We start from the raw sequence: 23,136 nt of genomic DNA, 5'->3' as shown, positions 1-23,136 counted from the left end.
AGAGCGACGAGAAAAATTTTATTTAACTGATTCTTTTCCCGATATTAGTTTTTACGAGTCGGTGGGAAGGTTTTTTTAAAATTATTCAAATTATTTTTTATTTCCTTCTAAATTTTTTTTTGTTCTGCTCCGCGAGTCCCGGGCCTTCTGAAAACTCCCTTAAAAAAAAAAAAAAAAAAAAAAAAAAAAAAAAAGTGCGCGTGGGTAAAAATAGAAAACCTACGCGATGATATGAAATATGAACACACGCGTCCGATTTTTCAGCGCTAATCTTACGGAGGGCGTTCATTGATTTCCCACCCGACATCCGTCAGCTCCTCCGGCGCAGCTCGGGTTCGGTGGAACTGATGGGCGATAAGAAGAAGGAGGCGTCGGTGTCGGCAGGAGGAGGAGGAGGAGGAGGAGGACATCCATCTCAGGTCATTAAAAGGCATCTCGGCCTTCAGATGGATGTCCTCCCTCAGACGTGGCTCCGATATCCCGCTATCAGCCGCAAACAGGTGCCCGGACCATAAAGGAGGCCGTGAAAGAGAAGCTGCCCCGGCGGCGAAGCGGACGGAGGAAACAGGTGGGTTATTGGGGGGAAAACGTTGAAAATCCAGGAGGCGAGCGGCCGTCTCGCCGAGCACCGACGTCACGGAATCTGTAAATCTAAGCGCCGGAGATCCGGGTGGAGGAGAAGATCTCGGATTCGCTCGTGAAAACGTCCCCGAGAGTGATTCGGTTTCTATTGAGTGCGGCTCTGGAAGTTTCGGAGGAGCGGAGAAAGAAAATGGCGGTGAAAACGGTAAAAGATGGGGGGGAGAAGCGGCGTTCCTGTCCTCTGGACTGGAGAAGATCGGATCTTCACGTCAGAAGGAGGTGGCAAACGGGCCGACGATGGAAACCGCCGTTTTCCAATCAGACTAAGATCGCTACGAGCGAAGGATTTTCAACGACGAAAAACGACGATTCTTACAAACTCAACTCGCCGATTTTCTCTTTTGATTCCTGATTTTTTGGCGAAACTCCCGCTGTTTGGCGATTCGTTACGCTTTTTATTGCTGATTTCTGGAAGGTTTTGAGGTTTCTGGACAAATCTTCTTGACAAGGACCTCTGCTCCCGCCGGACCGTAAATCCGTCAAAATAAAAGATACTTTTTCATTCAAAATCATCAGGAGCGTTTACAAAAAATACGAGTGTTGATTATCTTGTAAACAATATAATGATCATAACAAAGGATTATATACATAAATGCCGCTTTGCAAAATCGCCACCAAATATAAATTCACTAATAAATGAAATGTCTCTAAAAAAAAATTAAGAATACGTCTCTAAAAAAATGAAAAATACCCACGTCCAAAAGTTTTGTATAATTATATAAGAATTAAATTTATCATAGACCCCTGTATATCCGTCCCTTTACTTATTTACTTATCTATTTTTTCATTTTTTTTCCTAATTATTTCTATCCTGTTATCATCCTATATTTTAGCTGGATAAATATACCTTTATAAGTATGTAGGCGGCGTAAATATATTCGCTCTGGTTAATATGTTTTTGTGGAATCTTAATCTCAATCTTTCTATTATGGTCAATAAATATAAAAAAGATTAAAAAAAAAATTAAACAAAAAAAAAAAAAGCATGGGTGAACGTGAAAAACGAGGTGATTTAGCTACATTAGCGAACAGCATCGCATCGTCAGCATACACGCATTTATCCTGCAAGGTTAGCGCTTTATGCTCTCACGCTGAGGCGTATGCTAAGCTAAATGTAGAGGAATTTGAAAAAGAAATACATCCAGGAGCTGCTTAGCATCGCTTGTCGGCTCACGTGACGGCACAGATCCAGCGTCCCCTTTCCATTATTCACTCCGGCCCGCCGGGGTTTGTCTTTTTTTTCCCACCTGTCCGCCTCCTGGGGGTTTAGCGGAGTTCCGCTCCCGTTCATAACGAACGGCGTCTCGTCGGTAAACCCTAGCGACGCCGCTCCGTGACGGGAGGGATATCATGCCGGCTGCGCGAAGACTGGATGATTCATCCTGAGATTGCGACGGTGAGTTTCGCGGGTCTAATGCCGCTTGATGCCGTTTGAAAGGGAGCTACCTTAAAACCGAGATAATGCAGACTCCCGCCGCCCTGCGCACGGCTCTCAGATGGATGCTGGATTAAAACTAATTGGCTCTTCTGCCCTTTTATGACTGAGAGAATGAAATGAAACGGACGGCGAGCCTTTTGCGATGACTTTAGGCCCGATGCCCCGAATGAAAGCGTGGCATGTTGTCTTCAAAGGAGCGCTACCTTAGGCAATCAGTATTTAACAACCTTGAAATTAATTGAAAAAAAAAAAAAAAAATGGCGCGCGCACACAGAAAATGGTTTCGCAAAGAAAAGAGGAGAATTTCAAAGCTTCTGGTGTCATTTCAAAAGCTGCATCAGCAAGAGGAGAGCTTAACCGAGGAGGGCTTAGGAAACCAAGGGGCGCAAAGGCACAAATTATTTCCCTACGAGCTCATGACATACGATCCTCAACTTATGGTGATGTCATAGAAGACCCGTCCGCCATTTGCGTGTTATCTAAAAAACATAAATACCCCGGATTCCGGACGCATTTACAATTCAAAACCAAAAACGCACCAAAAAAACATACCGGCAGCCGCCCCAGTCATTTATATCCCCCCAAAAATTTACACTTTCTAACAAGTCCTGCTTCTGCAAATCAGGAAGCGCCCGTACGAGATCATTAAGGCTTCTCGGAGGAGCTAGCTCGCCGCCGCTGAGGGGGTAAAAAAACAAACACTTCATTATTTCGTGCAACTGATAAAGATATCGTCGCAAAAAAACCCCGGACTTTTCTCTTTCGGAAACGACTTCCTGTTCGAGATTTAAATGTGCAACAACAATCTGGGGAATCTTTGAGCAACTAGGCAACTATTCACTCCTTCATCATCTGCAATGCTAATCCTGCAGTCAGGGATGCTGGAGTCCAGAAACATGAACTTATTCACCATCTCATCCACACGTCTGGATGATTCGGGGTCTCCAGTGAACCTCCTGGAAGAACATGGAGACGCACCGAAATCCCATCAGAATTAAAGCGGCAACCTTGTTGCTGTGAGGCGGCAGCGCTAACCGCCGCGCCACCGAGCACCAAATACGGCCGAAGCCCTCGGATCCAGCGAGACCCAGAAGTCACGCCGAAGTCCAACCACGAGAAGACGAGTCTGCACCTTCTCTGCAGAAAGCCGAGCACAAACGGGAACGTCGGTTTTCCCCCGTCGGCCGAAACGGCCGGCACCCTCAGATGAACATCTTCACAGGGACGCCGGCGTTGGGAACGGCGATGAGGAGAAGCCACGGAAAATGCGCCAACGCAGACCTCGCTGTTTGGAAATCACAAACCCGAGACGGATCATGCCATCAGTCCGCGCTTTGAAGATCCCAGATAAGACGCGAGCGATAAGACGTACGAGACGCTCGGCTGAGCGGGATGCTAATGTGTTGTCGCGCTCATCAGCAAGCAGAAGACGAACCAGGCAGAGCCATTGTCGTCGCCTCCAAGATTCTCCTGTCCGAATGCTAACGTGCTCCTAGCGCGGGCGAGCTGCGCTAGCAGCTCCTTTAGCGCTAAATGTTGCTATTATCACAGTTTGTGCTGAACCTTTCGTGGATTCGCCCCAAACACCAGGGTAGCCTAAGTGGGTGTGGTTTTTAGCTATTTGCCTTTGGACGTGCAGCCAACAAGTAAATATTAATTTATTGCTTTGTATGAATAAACACAAAGCTGTGCAGAAAAAGGGATGCTATTCAGCCGGTCCTCTGGGGACTGCTGATGGAGCCGTCTAGCGGTTGTTGATAAATGTCGGGTAACTGAGCCGCCGCCGCCGCCGCCGCTCCCCCGAAGCGCCCGCGGCAGCCAGTCGCCTCCTCGTGGCATCGATTGCAATTTACAGACGTCTTCAATATTTGGGTCCCGAGCTGACGAATAGCCGTGTCCTCTCCCACCGCTCGATCCCACAGGGAGGCCCGGGGTGGCCATTCGCCCCAGAACAACCCGAAACCGAAGGGAATAGATGAGTAAAATAAAATAAACACAGGGCGGCGATGGTGAAGGCTTGTTTGTGAATGCATGTGTGTCACTATATGACGTGTGAACCAGTGAGTGAATGATTGCACGTATGTCCCGGTATGACGCGTGAATGAATGAGTGAACGGTCGGACATCTCGATACCACATGAATGAGTGAGCGACAGGTTTTAAGTTTGTTTCCATTGGATGGATGGATGAATGAATGAGTGAATGGTCATATTTCTATAAGTACTTATGGATGAGTGAGTGCCAAGTTTTAAGTTTGTTTCCATAGAATGGGTGAATGAATGAGTGAATGGTCATATTTCTATAAGTACTTATGAATGAGAGACAGGTTTTAAGTCTTGATATGATGTGAATGACAGGGTGAATGCATATGATTTGTCCCCATATGATGGGTGAATGAATGAGTGAACGGTCATACTTCTCTAAGTACTTATGAATGAGTGAGTGACAGGTTTTAAGTCTCCATATGAGGTATGGTTTGTCTCCATGTGATGGGTGAATGAATGAGGGAATGGTTGTATGTCTATATGACATGTGAATGAGAGGGTGAATACATGTATGAACTGTATGATGTGTGAATGACGGGGTGAACACTTGTTTTTCTCTATATGACGTGCGAACAAGAGGACGAATGCTTGAAAGTGTATGAATGAATGAATGAATGAATGAACGAACGTGCGAATGAATAAATGAATGAACGAATGAATGAATGAATAAATGAATGAACGAATGAACAAATGAATGAATGAACGAACAAATGAACGAATGAACGAACGAACGTATGAATGAACGAACGAACGAACAAATGAATAAATGAATGAATGAACGAACAAATGAACGAATGAATGAATGAACGAACAAACGTATGAATGAATGAACGAACGTATGAATGAACGAACGAACGAACAAATGAATAAATGAACAAATGAATGAATGAATGAATGAATGAACGAACAAATGAACGAATGAATGAACGAACGAACGAACGAACGAACGAATGAACGTACAAATGAATAAATGAATGAACAAATGAATGAATGAATGAACGAACGAACGAACGTATGACTGAACGAACGAACGAACGAATGAATGAATGAACAAACAAATGAATGAATGAATGCAATATCGGCTCCTTTACTTGACTGGTCCCCGAAGACACCTCACGTTTCCTTTTTCGTCGTCTCCGCCGACCGCACAACCGCACAGGAAAGAAAAAGAGGAAGCCTCTCGGGCACTTTCCACGCTAAAGCGGCAACTTTCCCGCGTCACACTCCCCCTGCAGTCATTTTCCTCGCAGTTTAATGTTTGACCTTCACCGGGTGGAGCCTGAGTTTAAACACTCGGGGGAGGGATTTCACATGTAGTCGCAGCCAGCCGGCGCTCTGAAGCCCATCGGACCGGCGGGGGAAGCCGCTCTCGGCTCCAGACGCGACACTCGACCGTTCGGTCGACGTATTTGCACATCCATGTTGGGTTTATGACGAAACGGGAACATTTGGACACGCTAAATGTGATCCGTGGTACTTCTTTATGTCATCAGTGTGATATTATTCGACGTCGCGTGTCAATAAACCCCCTGTTTTTTGCACTCCTGCTATTTTTGCACCGCTTTTGTATTAAATACTGACCGGAAACCTTTGCTACTCTTCCCTCTACCTACGCCTACATTTATGTATACATTTTGTTTTTTACGCCTGTCAAACTCCAATAAATTGCATCTGTGTTTAAAGTTTATCGTGCACTTTATTATTATTTTGTTAATTTCCTGTCACCGTGAGATCGTGAGGAAGGTCTTCTCCATCCCTCTGCATGTCTGACTTTGACTTTTACCGCTTTGATTTACACCCTTTTCCCACTTGCTGTTTCTCTGCAAATCACTCACATTAACATATGAATGACGGGGAAAGGAGAAGGAAAACGCCACGGACTCATCCGGAGTCCGAGCCGTCCGCCCGCCTTGTTATCTTTTTCCCTCACGGTGCATTCGAGGACGCGGGTAAGACGGCTAATCAGCCGAGGCATCTTCCTCGACGACACGGGATCTGCAGACAAACACCGACTGGAGCGGCGCCGCTTCTTCTTTCACACCGAACTTATCGCGTCTTCAAGAGCGGCGTCAGGTAGATGAGGAGATAAACCCGGGCTCCCGTCGACAGCGGCCGCAGAACCTTTCCGGTCATCTGAGACGCGTGGGGATTTTAAAAGGCACTTTGGATTTTTACGAATCCGCCCGATTGCTTAGCGCCTCCGGGGACACGTAAACTATAAGCGAACAGCGGCGGGATATCGAAGGCGGCGAGACGCATCGGAATCGGCGAGGCAGGTCGAACCACGAGAAACAGGCAGCTCTGGTCTCATCTTGTCAAAATAAAATTAGCGGGCCCCGGCCTTGTTAGCGAGCCTGAATTGCTAATGTCTTATTTACATTTTGTCATTTGGACTTAAATTTGCATTTTCCCTTATTAATGCGAGCCGTCTTTCCCGGATCTTCTTCTTCTTCTCCTTCAAAAAAAAAAAACGGGACCCCATCCAGTTCCCCTTGAGACGGAATCCCATTAATTAAATAAGAAGACGGGCTACAACACAACAGTTATGTAACGACCGTGCAATGTTACGGGTCCGGCTTAAATGATACGTCCTCCACGGAGAAACATCATAAAATAAAAGTTTCACAATGGCGACCGAGGTAGACCTCGGCGAACGACGGCTCATTTCAATTTCGGCGGGGCTTAGCTGCGAAATAATTTCATCATGCCGAAAATAGGTAGACTGGAGTGGATTTGCATCGCGAGTCATGTGATGTATTAAATTCGGTCTATATCTGCATTTCCCAGGCACCCCGCTCCTTTGCAGAGGCTGCAGCTTCTGCACTTTATGGAGGAAACACAGTATTTCTGCTATCTGCATTTGGCAGACTCTAAATCCCCCTGTGTTAAAGAAAAATCCCCCCCGGTGTCAAAGGTTATCAGCCGTCCCGAAGTGTCCTTGACAGTCTGCATTCTTCATCGGTGAACATTTGTTTTACAATTAGCCGGCTTTTCGCACTCCGAGGCGCCCGGATCAGACCAGACTCCGAACGGAGGCCTGTCGTCAACAAGCCTGCAAATTATCCAAATACCTACCCGCAGCTTTCAACTAGGACAATTTACCAGCACGACCAGGGGAGAGTGTGTGTGCATGTGTGCAAATATGTGCATGGGTGTGTGTGTGTGTGTGCGTGTGTGTGTGTTTGAGGGGGGGGACTTGTTGGTTTGAAGTCGAGACAGAAAAGAAAGGCAACTCAAAACACCGGAAGCTGAAAGAATATCTCGATTCCAAAATAAAAGCACGGCCGTTCCCATTTTCCACGTTGGGTTTCAAACCAGCGCGATGCTCCGTGCAGACCGAGTCATTAGGAACAGATGGTGCAAAAAATATATAAAGAAACTCCGCTTCCCCAGCAGCGTGGGGAGAAAAACAACACAAATGCAAACACCAGAAAACAGATTTCAAGAAAAACAACACAAATGCAAACACCAGAAAACAGATTTCAATCATGGGGATGCAGGGGGGTAGAGGAATATTTGCATTACCCAGCCACATAGCAGTATTTCCATACCACAGCGTTGCATTGAGAAAACATTAAAACACGTATAATTTCAGTAAATGGGGTGATTTCTGGTAAATAAGTAAAAAAATAAAATATAAATTTTAAAAAAAAAAAATCCCGGTGTTTTATTTTGTAGGAGCTAACCGGAAGTGTCTTACCTGCTGCCGTGTGTTGTCACCGTTGTGGGCGGGGCTTGTGGAGCCGTCGGACTCGGGCTGCGGTGCGGCAGTGATGAGGCGAACCTCGGCGGGCAGCCTGCCGCAGACGGCTCACCTCCAGCCGGCGTGACCCGCTCACACCACCCGCTGACCACCGGACGGCAATCCGCTTTCGAGTCAGTTTTTCGGTTACAAATCACCAATCGTGGTGGGAGGGAAGAGCGGGGAGACCCGGTGCCCCGCGTCTCCGCCACCTCCCGTGGATTCTTCCTCCCCGGAACGAGCCGGTGCGGCTCCGGAGCTTTGGGGGGCGGATTCGAAGGTGTAGCCGCGGCGGCGGCGGCGACGGCGGCGGCGGCGGAAGGGTTATCCGGTCCGCCTGAGGCGCCCCGGTTGCGGCTTCCAAGCCCGCTCGGTGGGCGAACAAAAGGGGAGAAGAAGTCAAGTGGAGCTCGGAGCTTTTTCCTCTTCTTCTCCGTCTCCTCCTCCGTCCTCCAGCCGGGGACCCAACAGGTTTCAGCCATGCCGCTGACGGAGCTCGGTGGTCGGTGAGAAGCCCCCCCAAGCACCGCCACCCCAACCCTGGTGCGGTTGTTTTTTTTATTTTTAAATCATTTTTATTTCATTTTTTTTAATCAATTTGTCTACATCCACCCGGACGCACTCCGTCCACCCGCCCAGCTAGCCACCTCATTAAGAAAAGTTGGGGCACCTGGGAGAAGTTACCACCCGGCGCTTCCGGGCGGCTCCTGCCGAGCGGAGTGCGCCTTCGCCGGCCGCGGCGGGTGAGAGACTCGGCGCCGGGACGCGACCACCACCTCCCACCATCCACCCGCTGGAGCCGTGAATTGAGATTTCTACGACGGCGGCGGCATGGAGGGGTCTCCCCGGAGCGCCGTCCTGCTGCTGGGCTTCGCCGCCCTGCTCTGGACCCTCCGGACATCCGCGGACGAAGGTGAGGCTGCGAGGCGGACCTTCGCTCCCCGGCCGCCGAGCGCCTCCGGCGGGCGCCCGGCGGCCACCGGGCCGGGGGAGTGCTATCAATGTAAAACCCCAATTTTAACAATTTATTTAAAAAAAAAAAAACCGCATGCTTTATAAATTATAGTCTAAATCTGACGGGATTAGCGTGTTTCTCTCGTTTATTTCGTAAGTGTTTCAGTCACCCAGTCGGTGCTGCGGGTTTTGACCCCATGAACCCGCCCGGAAGTCCGGGGGCCTCCGGGGGCCTCCGGGGGCCTCCGGGTCCTCGGCGCCGGGAGAAGGGCCACCAGCGTGGTGCTTAATTATCATGGAAAACGTCATTTGTCGAGGTTTTTTCGGGTTTCTGTGCGACCTGCTGAGCTGCAGCGAGGTTTATTATTATTATATGTATTTTTTTCATTATTTTATTCATGCATTGAAATGCCTTTCCTGCTGCATGGTGTGTGTGTGTGTGTGTGTGTGGGCTCAGGTTCATCTGGTAGTTGCTGTTTTGCACATGTAGCCCCCCCCTCCCCTCCCACCCCAAGACATTTACCGAAAACAAAACACAAACCAGGCGGCAGCCGCTTTGGCCCCTCTCCAGTGTTTTCCTGCTCGTCGACGCCGAAGACAATGCCTTCGCAGGGAGAACAAAACAATGAGCGTCGGGGAGACCGTCCCCTTAAAAACATGTCGATCAGTAGCGGCGAGGGACGGGAACACGGGGAGCATGCATGACTGCACATGTTCTGTGGCAGGAACTCAGATCTGTCATGTGTGGAACCCCTCCTCCACGGCTTGGAGTGGAAAACATCTACCCCATCTTCCATCCCCACTATGCCGCCGCTTGGGAACACCCAATTTCTTAGCACGTCCGCCCCTCTTTTTTTTACGGACCTGCGCGGCCCCAGCTGCCGAAGGCTCCGGTTCCCCGCAATAAAAGTTCTGTTGACTTAGTAACTCGGCCGAGAAGCTGGTCAAGTCCCCCCCGAGAGCGTCTGGAGGGGGTTCCTCTCTCGCTGCCGCTGCACATTTTCCTCCACCGAGCTGGGTTTTAAGTTTTTGGAGACGGCGGCGGTGTGCAAACAGGTGTCGCCCCGGGACGAAGAACCGCGGCGCCGTCTTCCCGCCATTGTGTTCTCCACCTAGCAGGGGGATCGTGGAATGAAGCTACGATGAAGCTCGCAACTGCAAGGGAGGGGAAGGGGGGAGGCTCTCCTCTTCTTTCCAACCCGATCTTAAAAAGCCCGTTCAGCCAACACCAACACGCTCAGCGCGGATCCCTCTTGATCAGATAATTGCTTTGGCTGGGAGTTAATAGCGAAGCTCCAGGTGGAGGGTTTTAATGAGGGACGCGCATGGATCGGCCTCTCGCTGATAAACAGCCGCCCGGCTTCGCGTCCGAAACCGGGAGTTACGATAGCGCCGTTTCCGGATCGGCGCGTCCCCACGCGGCCGGACTCGCCGACAGCCATTCCGTTAAAGTAAAGCGGCGCCGATCCGAACCCCGATATGTTTAGCAATGGAATAAACCCCCCAAAAATGTTTTGTTTTCGAGTCACTAATTCTCTGCTAATTGGATCGGAAATTTCCCCTCTTAGTTCTCCGCATGCTTTTATTGCAGTATTTATTTATTTATTCCTCCGTTGCCGGAGAGGTGGCGGTGGCGGTGGTGGTGGTGGTAGGGGGGGGTTCAGTTAATTAGCAGATGCAAATGGAACCCGGGCAATTTTCTCATGATTTTGAATATAATCAAAACAAATTTGCCGGGGAGACGGGGTGGGGAGAGTGATTGACACCTTTGAGAAGAAAAGATCCAGGATGGAACATCAGAGCGAAATTTATTCATTCATTCACACGTTGATCGTCTTCACCGCCTCTCCTGCTCAGTCGGCGTTCGCCCTCGACCCGACCGCCGCGGCGCCGCGTTTACAGACGTACAACCGCTCACCCTCTCATTCAAAAGTCATATAGAGATAAAATTCACCCTTTCATTCACGTCATATTGTAGAGACTTGCAACCATTCATCTGGTTCAGGTTGCATGGGATCAAATTCATATTAGTACTTGTAAATCTCAGCCATGTCAATGGTCACACACACACACACACACACACACTGGACTTAATAAATTACCCATTCTATTCCACTTCCTGTGCCCCCTGCACATACCGTCACTCTTGAGATGCCTCTTCCTCCTCCTCCTTTAGCTCCAACAACACCCTCACCTTTGTCTTAGTCCGTCGAGACAAATGCGTCCATTAGGACAATTAGGTATTCAGTTTTATTTCATCTGGCCGTTCGGCCGCTGGAAGGCGGAGGAGGTTCCTGCCGGAGCCGCCGCTCCTGAATCACCTGTGTGATCATCTGAGCCCACGGTAAACAGGAACTTTAAAAGCCCCGCCAAGCTCTTTGTCGCGCGTCTGACGGCGAGCCGGTGGAAAGACTGGGAGGCTAATGGGGCCGCCGCTTGATGTGTTGATTTCAAGTCAAAACGAGGAAGCCCCCCGTGTGTGTGTGTGTGTGTGTGTGTTGTTGCTGCGAGGCTTCTTTGTGCCTGAAGTTCATACCCGCTTTGAAAATCCGTTTCTTCTTCCCGGCACCAACGGGGGATTACACGTTTCACGGCACGCCGCGCCACCACAGCTGTTAGCCGCTCTCTATTTACAAGTCGTATTCTCGCGTAGTTCGCTACAAGGGAGAGCAGCTGACGGCGTGATTCGTTAAGCGGCGCCCGTCTCATTGGCGGCGCCCGACGCGTCGACAGATATGCCTTTACCTTGATAAGGAGGTGAGGTGTCACGGCAGCTTCTCCCAAACTTGAAGATCTTCTGCGCTGGTCTCACCTTAGATGCTCTTTTCGCAACATCTCGGACCTTTTCAGGAACGAGGCGGTTTCTCAGATACGTTATCACAAGATAACCTATCCAGCGCAGTTAGCGCACTGCTAATGAATTAGATATATAACATTTTTTCTGTACCATTTTGTTGTGTGACTCAGTGAGTGACGGGTGTCCGGCCAATCACGCGATACGATGCAATTACGCTACGCAGCCAATCACGGCTTTGACAGTACTTGCGCACGTGCTCTGCCCATATACGCTATATAACAATAATAACAGCGTGGCGGACTTAAGTTTGTTTGTTTATCTAGGACAGTGTACAATTACATTAAGCACAGAGGCAAAGATGTTTGTACCTGATTGTAGCTCATAGCTAATTTCCATCTGTAGTGTGACGCTAACATGTTAGCCCCCTATCATGGCGAAGCTAGCAGTGAATGTGATACGTTCACTCACCAAACCAAAGGAAAAAAGAAATGCGGTAAAGATGGAATGGCTGTCGGAGTAGGTGCTAATAGAGGAACCAGCGGTGAAACTGGCTGAGATGTTTTTTTTTTTGTTTTTCGAGTGAGAAAGGTCTGTTCTGCAGAACGTGCAGCGAAACTAAAGTAGTAAGAGTTTTCTGATGGAAAAATATGGACAAGTTGTGATGCTACCTACGTTTTGGCTGAAATAAGTGCGGCGTTAGCTAGCGGCTAACGGGATTCTTCACACACCGTACTCATCACTTCAACCATCTGATAGTCTTATTCTTCTCGCGATGAAGAACATGATTCCATGTTGTCACCCCGTCTTCTTCTTCATCCTTAGCGGTTTGTTTTTGAGAAGGTGCGTCTCACACCGCCGCGTGCGGTGTAAGCATCCAGTTAGCTAGAGGCTAACGGGGTTTTGTGAAGAGTTCAACAATAGAGCCTGCAACCTCGACCGAAGGCACGCCGGTCCTTCTTCTCGCACACTAGAAGAAACTAGAACTTACATCTTCTTCGGCTCGCCAGTAGTTTGGATATCTGGTTAATTAAATACGAACCTCGCGACGCGTCTCGGCATGTTGTTTTTTTTCCGGCAGCGAATTTACCCAAACGTTTCGCCAAATAGCGGGGGAGAGAGACACGGGCGGATTGAAACTCGACTTCAGAATCAGCAGGATACTTCAAAAAAAATCAGAAAATAAATTACCCTGGAAATTGTCAGAAGTCTGCGAGACGCCGACTGAAAATCGGCAAGAAGTTTCAAGAATTTCCATTAATAGGAAAAAGAAAATGATCAGGAAGGCTCAAGAGTCAATGAGGGATCTGAAAATCCGGAAGGAAAGTTCTCAAAGTTTTGCTCACCGGGACAATTATCAAGAAGAAGTTCCTTCCAAATAAACAAGAAATGGCCTGAAGCCACCAAGAATTTACATTTGAAACTTCTAAATGATTGACTGTAACATCAGCACTTTCAGAGAGAGAAGTTCTGATGAGAACCATCCAGGAAGGAGCCTCCTTCTTCTTCTTCTCCAGGGAAACCTTCAGGTGTAGGACATGCATCCGTGTTCTGCATGGCCTGAAAACCAACCATGGACTCTCTGATGGGTTGATGTGTTTGCATCTTCTCCCTGCACTGCTTGGCCGTTAGCCGTTAGCTAAATGTTCCTCTGCAAGATCTGGAAACTTCTCCTCCGTGGCTCCATCTCTCGCCACTTCTGTCCATCGTCGAAAGCTACAGATGTCGCTCCACAGTCGGTGGGTTCCACCTCGCCTCGGAGCAGGAGCTGAGATGGTTCTGGGAGCTGAAGTCCACGTTCCTCTGCTGCTCCCTGACAAGGTTCTTGGAGCCGCATAAAGTTCCTGCATTGCGAAAGCGTCTGTTGTGATGTCGTAAATCACGCCGTTGGCGAGAGGAAACGCACTTTGCAGTTGCCTGGCGCCGACATCCGCGCTGATCCCGACACACACACACACACACACACACACACACTCAAAGATCCAGCTCCATAGGAGGAAGGAGAGTGAAGACACGTTGATGAACGGAAATGGGTTGGAGCTCATCAACGGTTTCTTCCACACGGCGCTCCCTGAAATCTCGAAGAGCCGATGCTTTAAAACGTGCGCGCGCCTCCGCCGTGCACAAATGGCGGCAACAAGTACCGAGGTGGAGGTGGAGGTGGAGGAGGTCGGATCGACGCCTCCTTCTCCGAAACCCCCTGAAAAAGGATCTTATCTGCTCTTTCTTTCACCGCGTCGCGATCTAAACTCTCCGTTTCCACCGTCAGGAAATGCAGAAAGGATGTTTTTATCAAGGAGGCCTTTCTTTTTTTTTCTTCCTTTTTTCCCCCTTTCCTTGAGCCCCAATCCCTTCTTTCACAGCCGTGTAGCCTTTTCTTTCGCTGCTCTTTCCACATCCTCCGTCTCCTTGATGTCTCCCCGCCGCTTCCCCCTCGCCGACTGTCTCCCCCGCCGCGGAAATGTGGATCGTTTCCCAGAAATCCTTTTAAACGGAACCGATTTTTATAAGAAAGGGATTTGCATTTAAAGCAACCCCCCCCCCCCCCTTACACCCCCCCACCCCCCCATGAAAGCCCATCATCCCCTGCACCTCAATCCCATGATTAGCTTCCTCAAGAGTTAAACAGGCATCCGAGTGCCACGAGTACCCTCGGCCCGTTGCCCCTCCGCCGCCAAGTGGATGCATATTGCAGCTGAGAATCGCAGGTGGGTGACAGTCTGGAGAGCTCCACCCGCCGCCGCCGCCGCCCTGCACGTCCTTGTCAGGCTCGCGGTGGAGAGCGCCGGTCCGTCCTCCACCCACATGCTACTCCCAGAGAGTGGGACACAATGGGGACGGGCTGCGGCGGAGTGGGAATGAGGCCACAGCCTATCAGCCGTAAGCGCCAAGGAGAATGGCACTTTTCGAGGGGCCGATTTTTCGGGGGGGGCTTTGAAGCGAGTCAAGGAGAGATGGGAAGACGGAATAGGAAGAGCGAAGTGTGGCGAGGCGGCGCCGCATAATGAGCGGCGTATGTATGTATGTATGCGTGTAAGCCCGTTTTTGCATTTCGGTAATGGCGTGCACCTGGGGGCCAGATGTGGGAGATAACACGCCGCGGCGGCGGTGGCGGCGTGGGCTCGGGCGTCTTATCGCAGCGGGGATTAAAAACCGAGGGGGGGGACAAAGGAAAGGCACGTCCGCCGTTTCTCTTCTGTTATGTAACGCTCCCGGGGTTGTAGGGAAGGCGTTTTTGTCGCGCAGCTTTTCCCGTCACCTTCGAAAATAGACTCCCGACGGGAGGAGCGCGAGCCGCCGCCGCCGCCCCGGACGTGGACGGGTGGATCCGAGGGAGGAAGCAACCTTGATGTAAGAAACGTCGCCGCCAAGACGGGTCGACCTACATCCAGCGGTAGAGTTTGTTTTTTTTTTCCAGCTGGAACACAACTGGAGCTGGAGCTCACGTTTGCGCGGAGCGCCAGCGTCTCCGGAGGCGTCCCTGCTTTCATAGCGCCGCTCTGAACTCAGCTTGAACACACACACACACACACACACACACTTGAGGTTTGACCGGAAGCTCCTAGGACTCTTGCACGCCGTCACAGCCAATCCCCACTTTTGTAAGTTCAATTCTTTCCTGGATGTCGTGGGGGGTGAAAAAAAAAAAAAAAAACTCGCAAAACGACGATACACACAAACACACACACACACACACACTGGCAGAGGAAGGCAAATAATGCTCTTTGTACTCGAACAAATGGCGCCGCATCCGAAGATGAGTCTATCTTTATCCCAGATATCGGTCACTGCCGCAAAAAGAGAAAACGGCGTGCTGGTGGGAGCGACGCATGGGGCTGATGAGAAGAGCGAAGCCCCGCGCGTCTGCGTTGTTTGAATAAGAAGCGAGATGCGTCTATTAGTGTGTGTGTGTGTGTGTGTGTGTGTGTGTTATTTTTCTACGGCGAGCCTGTTCTCTTGTATTTCTACATCGTTGCGTCAATCTTCAGATGGTTTATTTAGCTGGAGTCGGCAGTGTTCGCTTCAAGATGGCCACCTCCCACAGCAGATTAGTCATTGAACTGTGTGTGTGTGTGTGTGTGTGTGTGTGTGTGTGTGTGTGTGTGTGTGTGTGTGTGTACACACACGTGTTAAGAGGGAATTTCTTCCCTCCCAAAATACATTTTACATTCTGCTTTTAGTGAGAAATCTTTGATGGAGAACTTTTCTGGAGAACAGCACTCGACGTTTCTGGGGCTCGTCGCCGGCCCGTCGTAGCAGGAGACGGAGCCGCCGCGTTTTTTTTTTTAAATTTTTTCATTTTTAATTTAATTAAAGTTTTAAATTTTTTTTCTATTTCAGATCAGAGCGATCTGAGGTCATTTCGGCGCATAATTACAGTTTTATGTAGCTTTTGAAAATTGAGATTTGATTGAACGTGGCCTCTTTGTGTCGCCTGAAGCAGCTAGCATACAAGCTAACCGAACCATTTTGTTATTTTATAAACCGTCCATTTTACTCGGATGAGTAACAGGAGAGAAAAAATGTGACCTTCTGCAGTGGATGCAGATGCTTCTTTCTGAGATTGTGCAACACGAATTCCATTTTGCAATGGTTTTTTTTTTCGTTTTAGCCTCTTTTGTTTATTTTTTTTCCCCCCGCTGGAGTTAGCGTACGTCGCTAACTCCAGCCGTAAACACCCTCGATAAAAGGCGCTTTCCGATAACATTATGGCCCCAAAACGGCCGTTTCCATGGCAACCGTACCACGCTATGCGGTTCTCGATAAAACGAGAACCAGCCACATTTATTCACACCTGAATCTTTACCGCAACTTGAACCGCTTTCCGTCCCTCTCAATGTCGTCGTTGTTTTTGTTTTTTTTTTAAACACGGCCACCGTCTCATTTAGGAATTATCGCGACCGATTTTCAAGTCGGTGAACGGAGGACGGCGTCGCAGGGCCTCCGTGGATGCGGCGACCGGAAAAAAAAAAACAGCCGGGCGTTATCGTCAAAAAGGAGCGCAGGCGTTCCCACGTAATGGTGTTTACGTCCTTTATCGCTGGGAATTGAAGGAGCGTCCTTTATCAGGGTGCCCTCTGCTCTTGTCTTGGTCTGTGCGGAGGGGTGGGGATCGACGGGGGGGGGTTTCCAATGTCAGAATCTCGGCGGAGGGCGAGAGGAAACGCAGAACAAATAAGGGGGAGAGGAGACTTTGCCGCAGAGGCGGCGAAATGGCCGGCGAGTTTGGAAAATCAAAACCGTCCTTCGGGTTACAGTGGAAATGAAAAATCTAGTGTTTACAAAATCAATCCATAACTTCTTCATTTTGGAGCTGTCGTTTTAGCTCTCAAATCCTGTTGCTTTTTGTTTTTTTTTTTTCCCATTTGTTATTCAAAGGCTCATTGCTCGTGGAGATGCAGGATCTCGGAGAAGTTTCTGTGCACCCTCACAAAAAAAAAGTACTCTTTATTTATCTATATATACAGCTCAGAAAAATAAAGGGAACACTTGAACAACACAATGTAACTCCAAGTCAATCACACTTGTGTGAAATCATAGTGTCCACTCAGGAAGCAACACATTTTGACTTGTTTTAAGGACGTTACATCAAAGTTGGATCAGCCTGGAGTTTGTTTTTACACTTTAATTTGGAGTGTGATTCCTAATCCAGACCTCCACGGGTTGATACAATTGATTTCCATTGATCATTTTTGTGTGATTTTGTTGTCAGCACATTCAACTGTGTAAAGAGCAAAGTATTTCATAAGAATATTTCATTCATTTAGATCTAGGATGTGTTTTTTAAGTGTTCCCTTTATTTTTTTGAGCAGTGTATAGAGGTCTATAGATGCCTGTCCTGTGGTTCTTCTTAAAATAATCCTCCAAGCCAAGTTTAAAAAAAAAAAAAAATCATGTCAAGTGAGTTGATTTAACCCCCCCCCCCCAAAAAAAATCTTTTTTGTCAAGAAATGACAGAAGAAGGTGACTATTTATAAGATAGTTGCACATTTTTCCACCTTTCCGCTGTAATCGTTCGCTGGAGAAGTCTGGTTCCTCCCCAGTGGCTCGGCTTGTTTATTCATTTATTCATCTCTGTTTGAAGACGGCTCGCGTACGAGAAGCTGGCGAGACCTGCAATATGGTCTGGTTTGGAGAAGATGAAGATCTGGAGGTCGGTGGATGGAGAGGATCCGGGAGGAGGACGTCGAGTAGACGAGAGTAGATGGCGGGTTGGAGGCAGATGGCGGTTCGAGAAACCTTCCCCGATAACGGGAAGCGGCGGGAGGTCGGATTCTTTTAACGGCGGATCGATATTTCCACGGAGACCCATCAGTCACGGCCGTGGGCGGCGGCGGCGGCGGCGCCCCGAAGCGCCGTCCTCCTCATATCTATCAACTAATACCGGGATTAAAAACAGATTTCTGCTCTCGCCGGGTTTCCCGTAAAATCCCGCCCCTCCGGAGCCTGGGAGCCGGGAGAAAACCCGTGTTTGTTTTAAAGGGGAAATCGTCCGCCGTCTTGGCGATCCGAGAAGCGGTTGACACCGCGGGTCAAACCTCATTACTTGTCGACGGCGATATAAACAGGGCGGGACCGGCGGCGGGCCTCATATCCTCTTAACCTCCGGTTAACCTTTTATTTCACGCCGCCGTCGGAGCTTTCAGACGCTATTAAAGTACATATTTGAACGCGCGTGACTTGAATAATACCGGACTTTGACTTTTTTTTTTTTTTTTCTTTTTAAACCCCAATCCCCCATGTGGAAAGCAATTAATTAGAATTTAAAAACACAAACAGGGATCACAAATGGACTGGTGATTGCTTCTACCTGCCTGCCGTTTCCTTCCAGCGTGAGAAGAAAGCTTTTATTGAGCTATTTCTCCTGTAATTATCCAAATTAGTCATTTGGCCGTAATGAGTGTTTTCCCCGGACGGCGCGGTGGTTAGCTCTTCTGCCTCGCTGCAAGGAGGTCACCGGTTGGTTCCTCCGGGTTCCTCCCACGGTCCAAAAACACTGCTCAAAAAAAACAAAGGGAGCGCTAGAATAACACATCCCAGATCTGAATGGATGACATGTTTTTATCGAATAACATGGTTCGAATGAGCCGACGACAAAATCACGCAAAAATTATCAATGGAAATCAAATGTAGGTCCGGAATCAAAATATAATGTGGAAAAATAAACCGACGTTGTTATGATGTCCTTAAAATAAGTCCAAATGAATCAGTGTTGCTTCCGAAGTGGACACTTTTATTCACACAAGTGTGATTGACTTGGAGTTTCATTGTGTTGTTGAAATGGTCCCTTTTTTTTAATTTATTTTTTATTTTAGTTTGCTCATTTTTAAAATGTCATTTTGAAGATGATGGCGATTTTTTTTTTTATTTTTTTTTTAAGATCCAAATAAAATGTGTTCAAATACTTTTGGGTGACAGCACACACACAGAGGGGACGGCATTTTTGTTTTTCTGCCGGTGGATCATTGAAGTTTGGCTTTTTTTCTATTTATTTTTTCATAAATACACATTGATTATTTCGCTTAAAAGTAACATTCAGCGCTTCTTTCCAAAATATTTTGTTGCATGCAGAAATTTCATTTAGTTTTCTCTGCAGTTTTTCATTGATTTAAAAAAACAAAAACAAATATAATTTCTATGCTTCTCCAAAAAAATAAATTAACACATCCTAGATCTGAATGAATAAAATTTTCTTTTAAAATTCTTTGTTCCTTACATAGTTGAATGTTCTAACAACTAAATCACACAATCACTATCAATGGAAATCAAATCCAGATTCATTTATCAAGTCAGACTCCAAATAAAAGTGTAAAAACACACTCCAGGCTGATCCAACGTTGATTTTATGTCTTTAAAACAAGTCCAAATGAATCCGTGTTGCTTCCCAAGTGGACCCAAATCTTCTTGTCAGAACCGAAGAAGCCTCTGTGAAGAAGGCTGAAACGTCTTCAAGCCGAGAAATTCAAGATTTCCATTTTAATCATCGGTTCGGTCGTTGCTTATCGTGCACGCTGGACCAGCTGTGATTGGGCGAGAAGGCGGCGTGAGAAACGTTCAACCGTTTGCGGGGAGCTCGCGACCAGGAAGACGTTTCCGCCGACCAGTTCAAGGCGACGGGGTTCAAAAAAACGTTTGTCCGTTCACAATATTTTAATCGGAAAACAACCATTATACTTTTTAATACTGCATTTTAGTACAGTAAACCCTTGTTTTTCGCGGGGGTTACGTTCCAAAAAGAACCAGTGATAGGCAAAATCCGTGAAGTAGAAACCTTTATTTTTTTTTTACAATTATTATACAATTAAATACTCTATTACACATTGAAAAGAAAGAATCTGTGAAGTAGAAACCTTTATTTTTTTTTTTTACAATTATTATACAATTAAATACTCTATTATACATTGAAAAGAAAGAATCCGTGAAGTAGAAACCTTTATTTTTTTTTTTTTACAATTATTATACAATCAAATACTCTATTATACATTGAAAAGAAAGAATCCGTGAAGTAGAAACCTTTATTTTTTTTTTTACAATTATTATACAATTAAATACTCTATTATACATTGAAAAGAAAGAACGAACCATTTTACAGGCTCAATCATTTGTTTCACTAATAAAAGTACTGTACTTAAGAAATGTTTTTTTCAACAAATAACTTCTGTACTGTACTGTCAAATAATTTTAATCATCAATGTGAACAGAAGGCTTCAAATTGCGGAGATTAGCACCGCCCACCGCGACCCGAGTAATTGGATTAAATGGGAGAAAATTAAAAATGATTATGAAAAAAATTGCGGACAGTTGCAACCCTTTTTTGCATCCTTATTAAAACTTATCGCTGCTGTCGTCCTTATGTTTTTTTCTTCCTTCTTTATGGAACGAACGGAAGATTCATTCATTCCGTAATGCCGACCTACAGCCGCATAGCTTTTAGCTTCCCTTAGCATGTCCAGAAGGTTAGCTTTATCTGCCATAGATAGCATCTTCCGCTGCCTTTTGGGCCCTGCAAGGTGCTTTTGTCGCTCCAGAGCGTTTTGTCAACATTATGGGTTTGAGAGAAACTCCAAATTGCAAGAGAATTTGCACGTACGTCATGTAAATTTCTCAAGCTGTTTTACGTACGTGTGCATATTAAACTGCAACGTTATTGACGCACAGGTAGAGAAGAAGCGGAGTGACTTTTTAGCCAATCAGAATGCAGAACACAATGCACGATGCAAATCCGTGAAGTAGCGAAACCGTGAAAAGTAAACCGCGTTATAGCGAGGGATCACCGTATGAACGAAGCGTTAGCACTTTACTACAAGGCGTTGTGGGGGCGGAGCCTGTGTGTCACCTGGTGCGATGAACTCGTAACTTAGGTAGGAATCTTAATTTTCTTTTAAAGGCGTCTTTCGTTTCGCCGGCAGTCTGCTGCTGCTCGATTCCTCCCGAAAAATCTCCTCGCCGACTTTTGTTTTTTTTTTCCTCGAGGGCTAGCTCATGCTAGCTTGTGCTAGCTGATGTGTGAAATGGCGCGGCAGTAAGGCCAACGCGGAAATGCTTGTTTTTCAAAATAACATCCGGAGGGTCGAATGGAAAAAAGAAAACACGGTATTTTTTGCGCTATAAGGCGCACTTAAAATCTTTAAATGATCTCAAAAAGAATGTATGAATTCTTGTTGTGCTAACAGACCTCCAATCAACTTTATGTGGCGCGCTGCGCTCGAACATCCGTCAAAATGTTTTAGCGTAACGTCATGATAACTAATAACGTCATGCTTGAATACTGGCTTCAGGTGTCCGCTATCGCTGGTGGCTAACAACCAATCAGAGAACAGCATGCAGCACGCTTCCCTCCGACACTTTTTGTAATAGCGGTACGTACTGTGCCTCAGAATGTTATTGAGGAGCCCCAAAAATGGCACCTGTAAAGAGACAAGCGGAATTCAAACTCAATGCTATCAGTCGATGACGGGAACAGAGCGGCCGCCAAACTACTGAACTGTTTTGTTTTGCTTTATACGCCGTATGTTTCATCATGCGCCTTATAATGCAGCGCGCCTTATAGTCTGCAAAATATGGCATCATTCGTACCAAGAAAGATTTCCTTTGCGGACCGCGGGTCGGGGACTATTAAATAAAATCGTCTTTCACTTTTCCGATCCAGGTGGATGTTTTTCAGGGCGTCTCTTCCCGTCCCTTTAAACCGATGAGCCCAGTTTCCTCTGAATCCGGCCGACACGAAAGCGCCGGATGTGCCTCTTTTGAAGCACCTGTCAGGGACGTCTCTTGTAAAAGCGTGGCCCGGGTTGCCTCCCCGTCCCTGGCGGCGGCGGCGGCGGCGCGCTGACACAGCCGTTCCGCGACAGCTTGGTGTAACTTCAACGCGTGCCAGCGCGACGTCAACGAGAAGGGTGGAGCAGATGGCCGCCGCCGCCGCCGCACTTTCTTTTCCACTTTGCAGTTTTTCCCGACGAGCTCTGAATCGGCAAACGCGGCTTCCTGGCGTCTGACCCCTGGAGGCGTCCACTGAACATCTCAGTATTTACACAACGTCCGCTAGTTTTCCAATCACTCGGGCGATCCCGCCGATCGGTTGTCGATCGATCGCAGGGCGCATCAAAAAAAAAAAAGCATCCTTTTCTTGTCGTCCCAACCCGTCAACTGCAACGCCGGTGGAGAATTTTTTCTCAAATTCAGGCATTAGAAGCCGTTTCTCGTCCTGCGGAGCGTCAGCATCTACATCTGAACCCAACCAGAGTTTTTATGATCTTTATCTTTCTGTTCGAAAATGAGAACGTGTTCAACGGCTCTGAGATAGAGGTTCTCAGATCCAGTTGGGAAGCTAAAATTAAAAAGGCAGATTCTCCGGTTCTCTCTACAGTGGATTCTCGCTACTTCACAGTTCAGCTTTCGCACCCTCGCTACTTTTTTTTATTATTATTATTTTTTATTATTTATTATTTCCGTACTCGCGATTTATTTTTTTGCATTTATTTGTGGTATTTGATTTTTTTTTTTGGTGATACAATAGCCATACTCTAGCCTAAGGAGAAAAAAAACATGTCAAAATTAGAAAAAATATAGTCAAATTAAAATGAATTTCATACAATAAATAAAATCAGAGATCTCCTTTCTTAAACAATTGCGAACTCTTGCTAACATTAGAAAGACCGCGACATTAAGATTCAGTAAAACGGCAAAATGATGACGAGACAAAGCCACTGTAAAATTGGTGAGTAGTTTACAAAACAATTTATTAAAATATTAATTATGATTTTTGTTTCCATAAATGATTTCTATTTGCATTTCATATAATAATAATAATAATAATACATAAGATATACAATACATTGTATAGCGCTTTTCATGGTACTCAAAGACGCTTTACAAGTGAAAGACAGAAGACACAGGACATACACACAATATGATTTTTAATTTACTCATCTACTGTGCATTTTGTATTGTTTTTAATGTTTATTGTACGTTACAACGATCCAAAAGTGTGCAAAGCATAATCCAGTGGGCAGGTTGATAACA

At 47.0% G+C, this 23,136-nt stretch overlaps 1 protein-coding gene across 2 annotated transcripts in view; it reads left to right on the top strand.

Annotated features, from left to right (window-relative positions):
* The first annotated feature begins 7,859 nt into the window (after window positions 1-7,859).
* Window positions 7,860-23,136, top strand: part of LOC147216586 (ephrin type-B receptor 4a-like) — a 50,987-nt gene continuing 35,710 nt past the window's right edge. For both annotated transcript variants that reach the window (XM_086177268.1, XM_086177267.1), the window contains exon 1: window positions 7,860-8,778. In XM_086177268.1, the coding sequence (XP_086033394.1) occupies window positions 8,697-8,778 (82 nt within the window). In that variant the 5' untranslated portion in view covers window positions 7,860-8,696. The remainder of the gene's footprint in view (window positions 8,779-23,136) is intronic.

The sequence above is a fragment of the Fistularia commersonii genome, chromosome 29, assembly GCF_037954325.1.
Source record: "Fistularia commersonii isolate RoL2024-O1a breed Wild chromosome 29, RoL_Fcom_v1.0, whole genome shotgun sequence".
NCBI lineage: Eukaryota > Metazoa > Chordata > Actinopteri > Syngnathiformes > Fistulariidae > Fistularia > Fistularia commersonii.
Note: the sequence above shows the minus strand (reverse complement) of the source record. Positions and strands in the feature narration are given on the sequence as shown.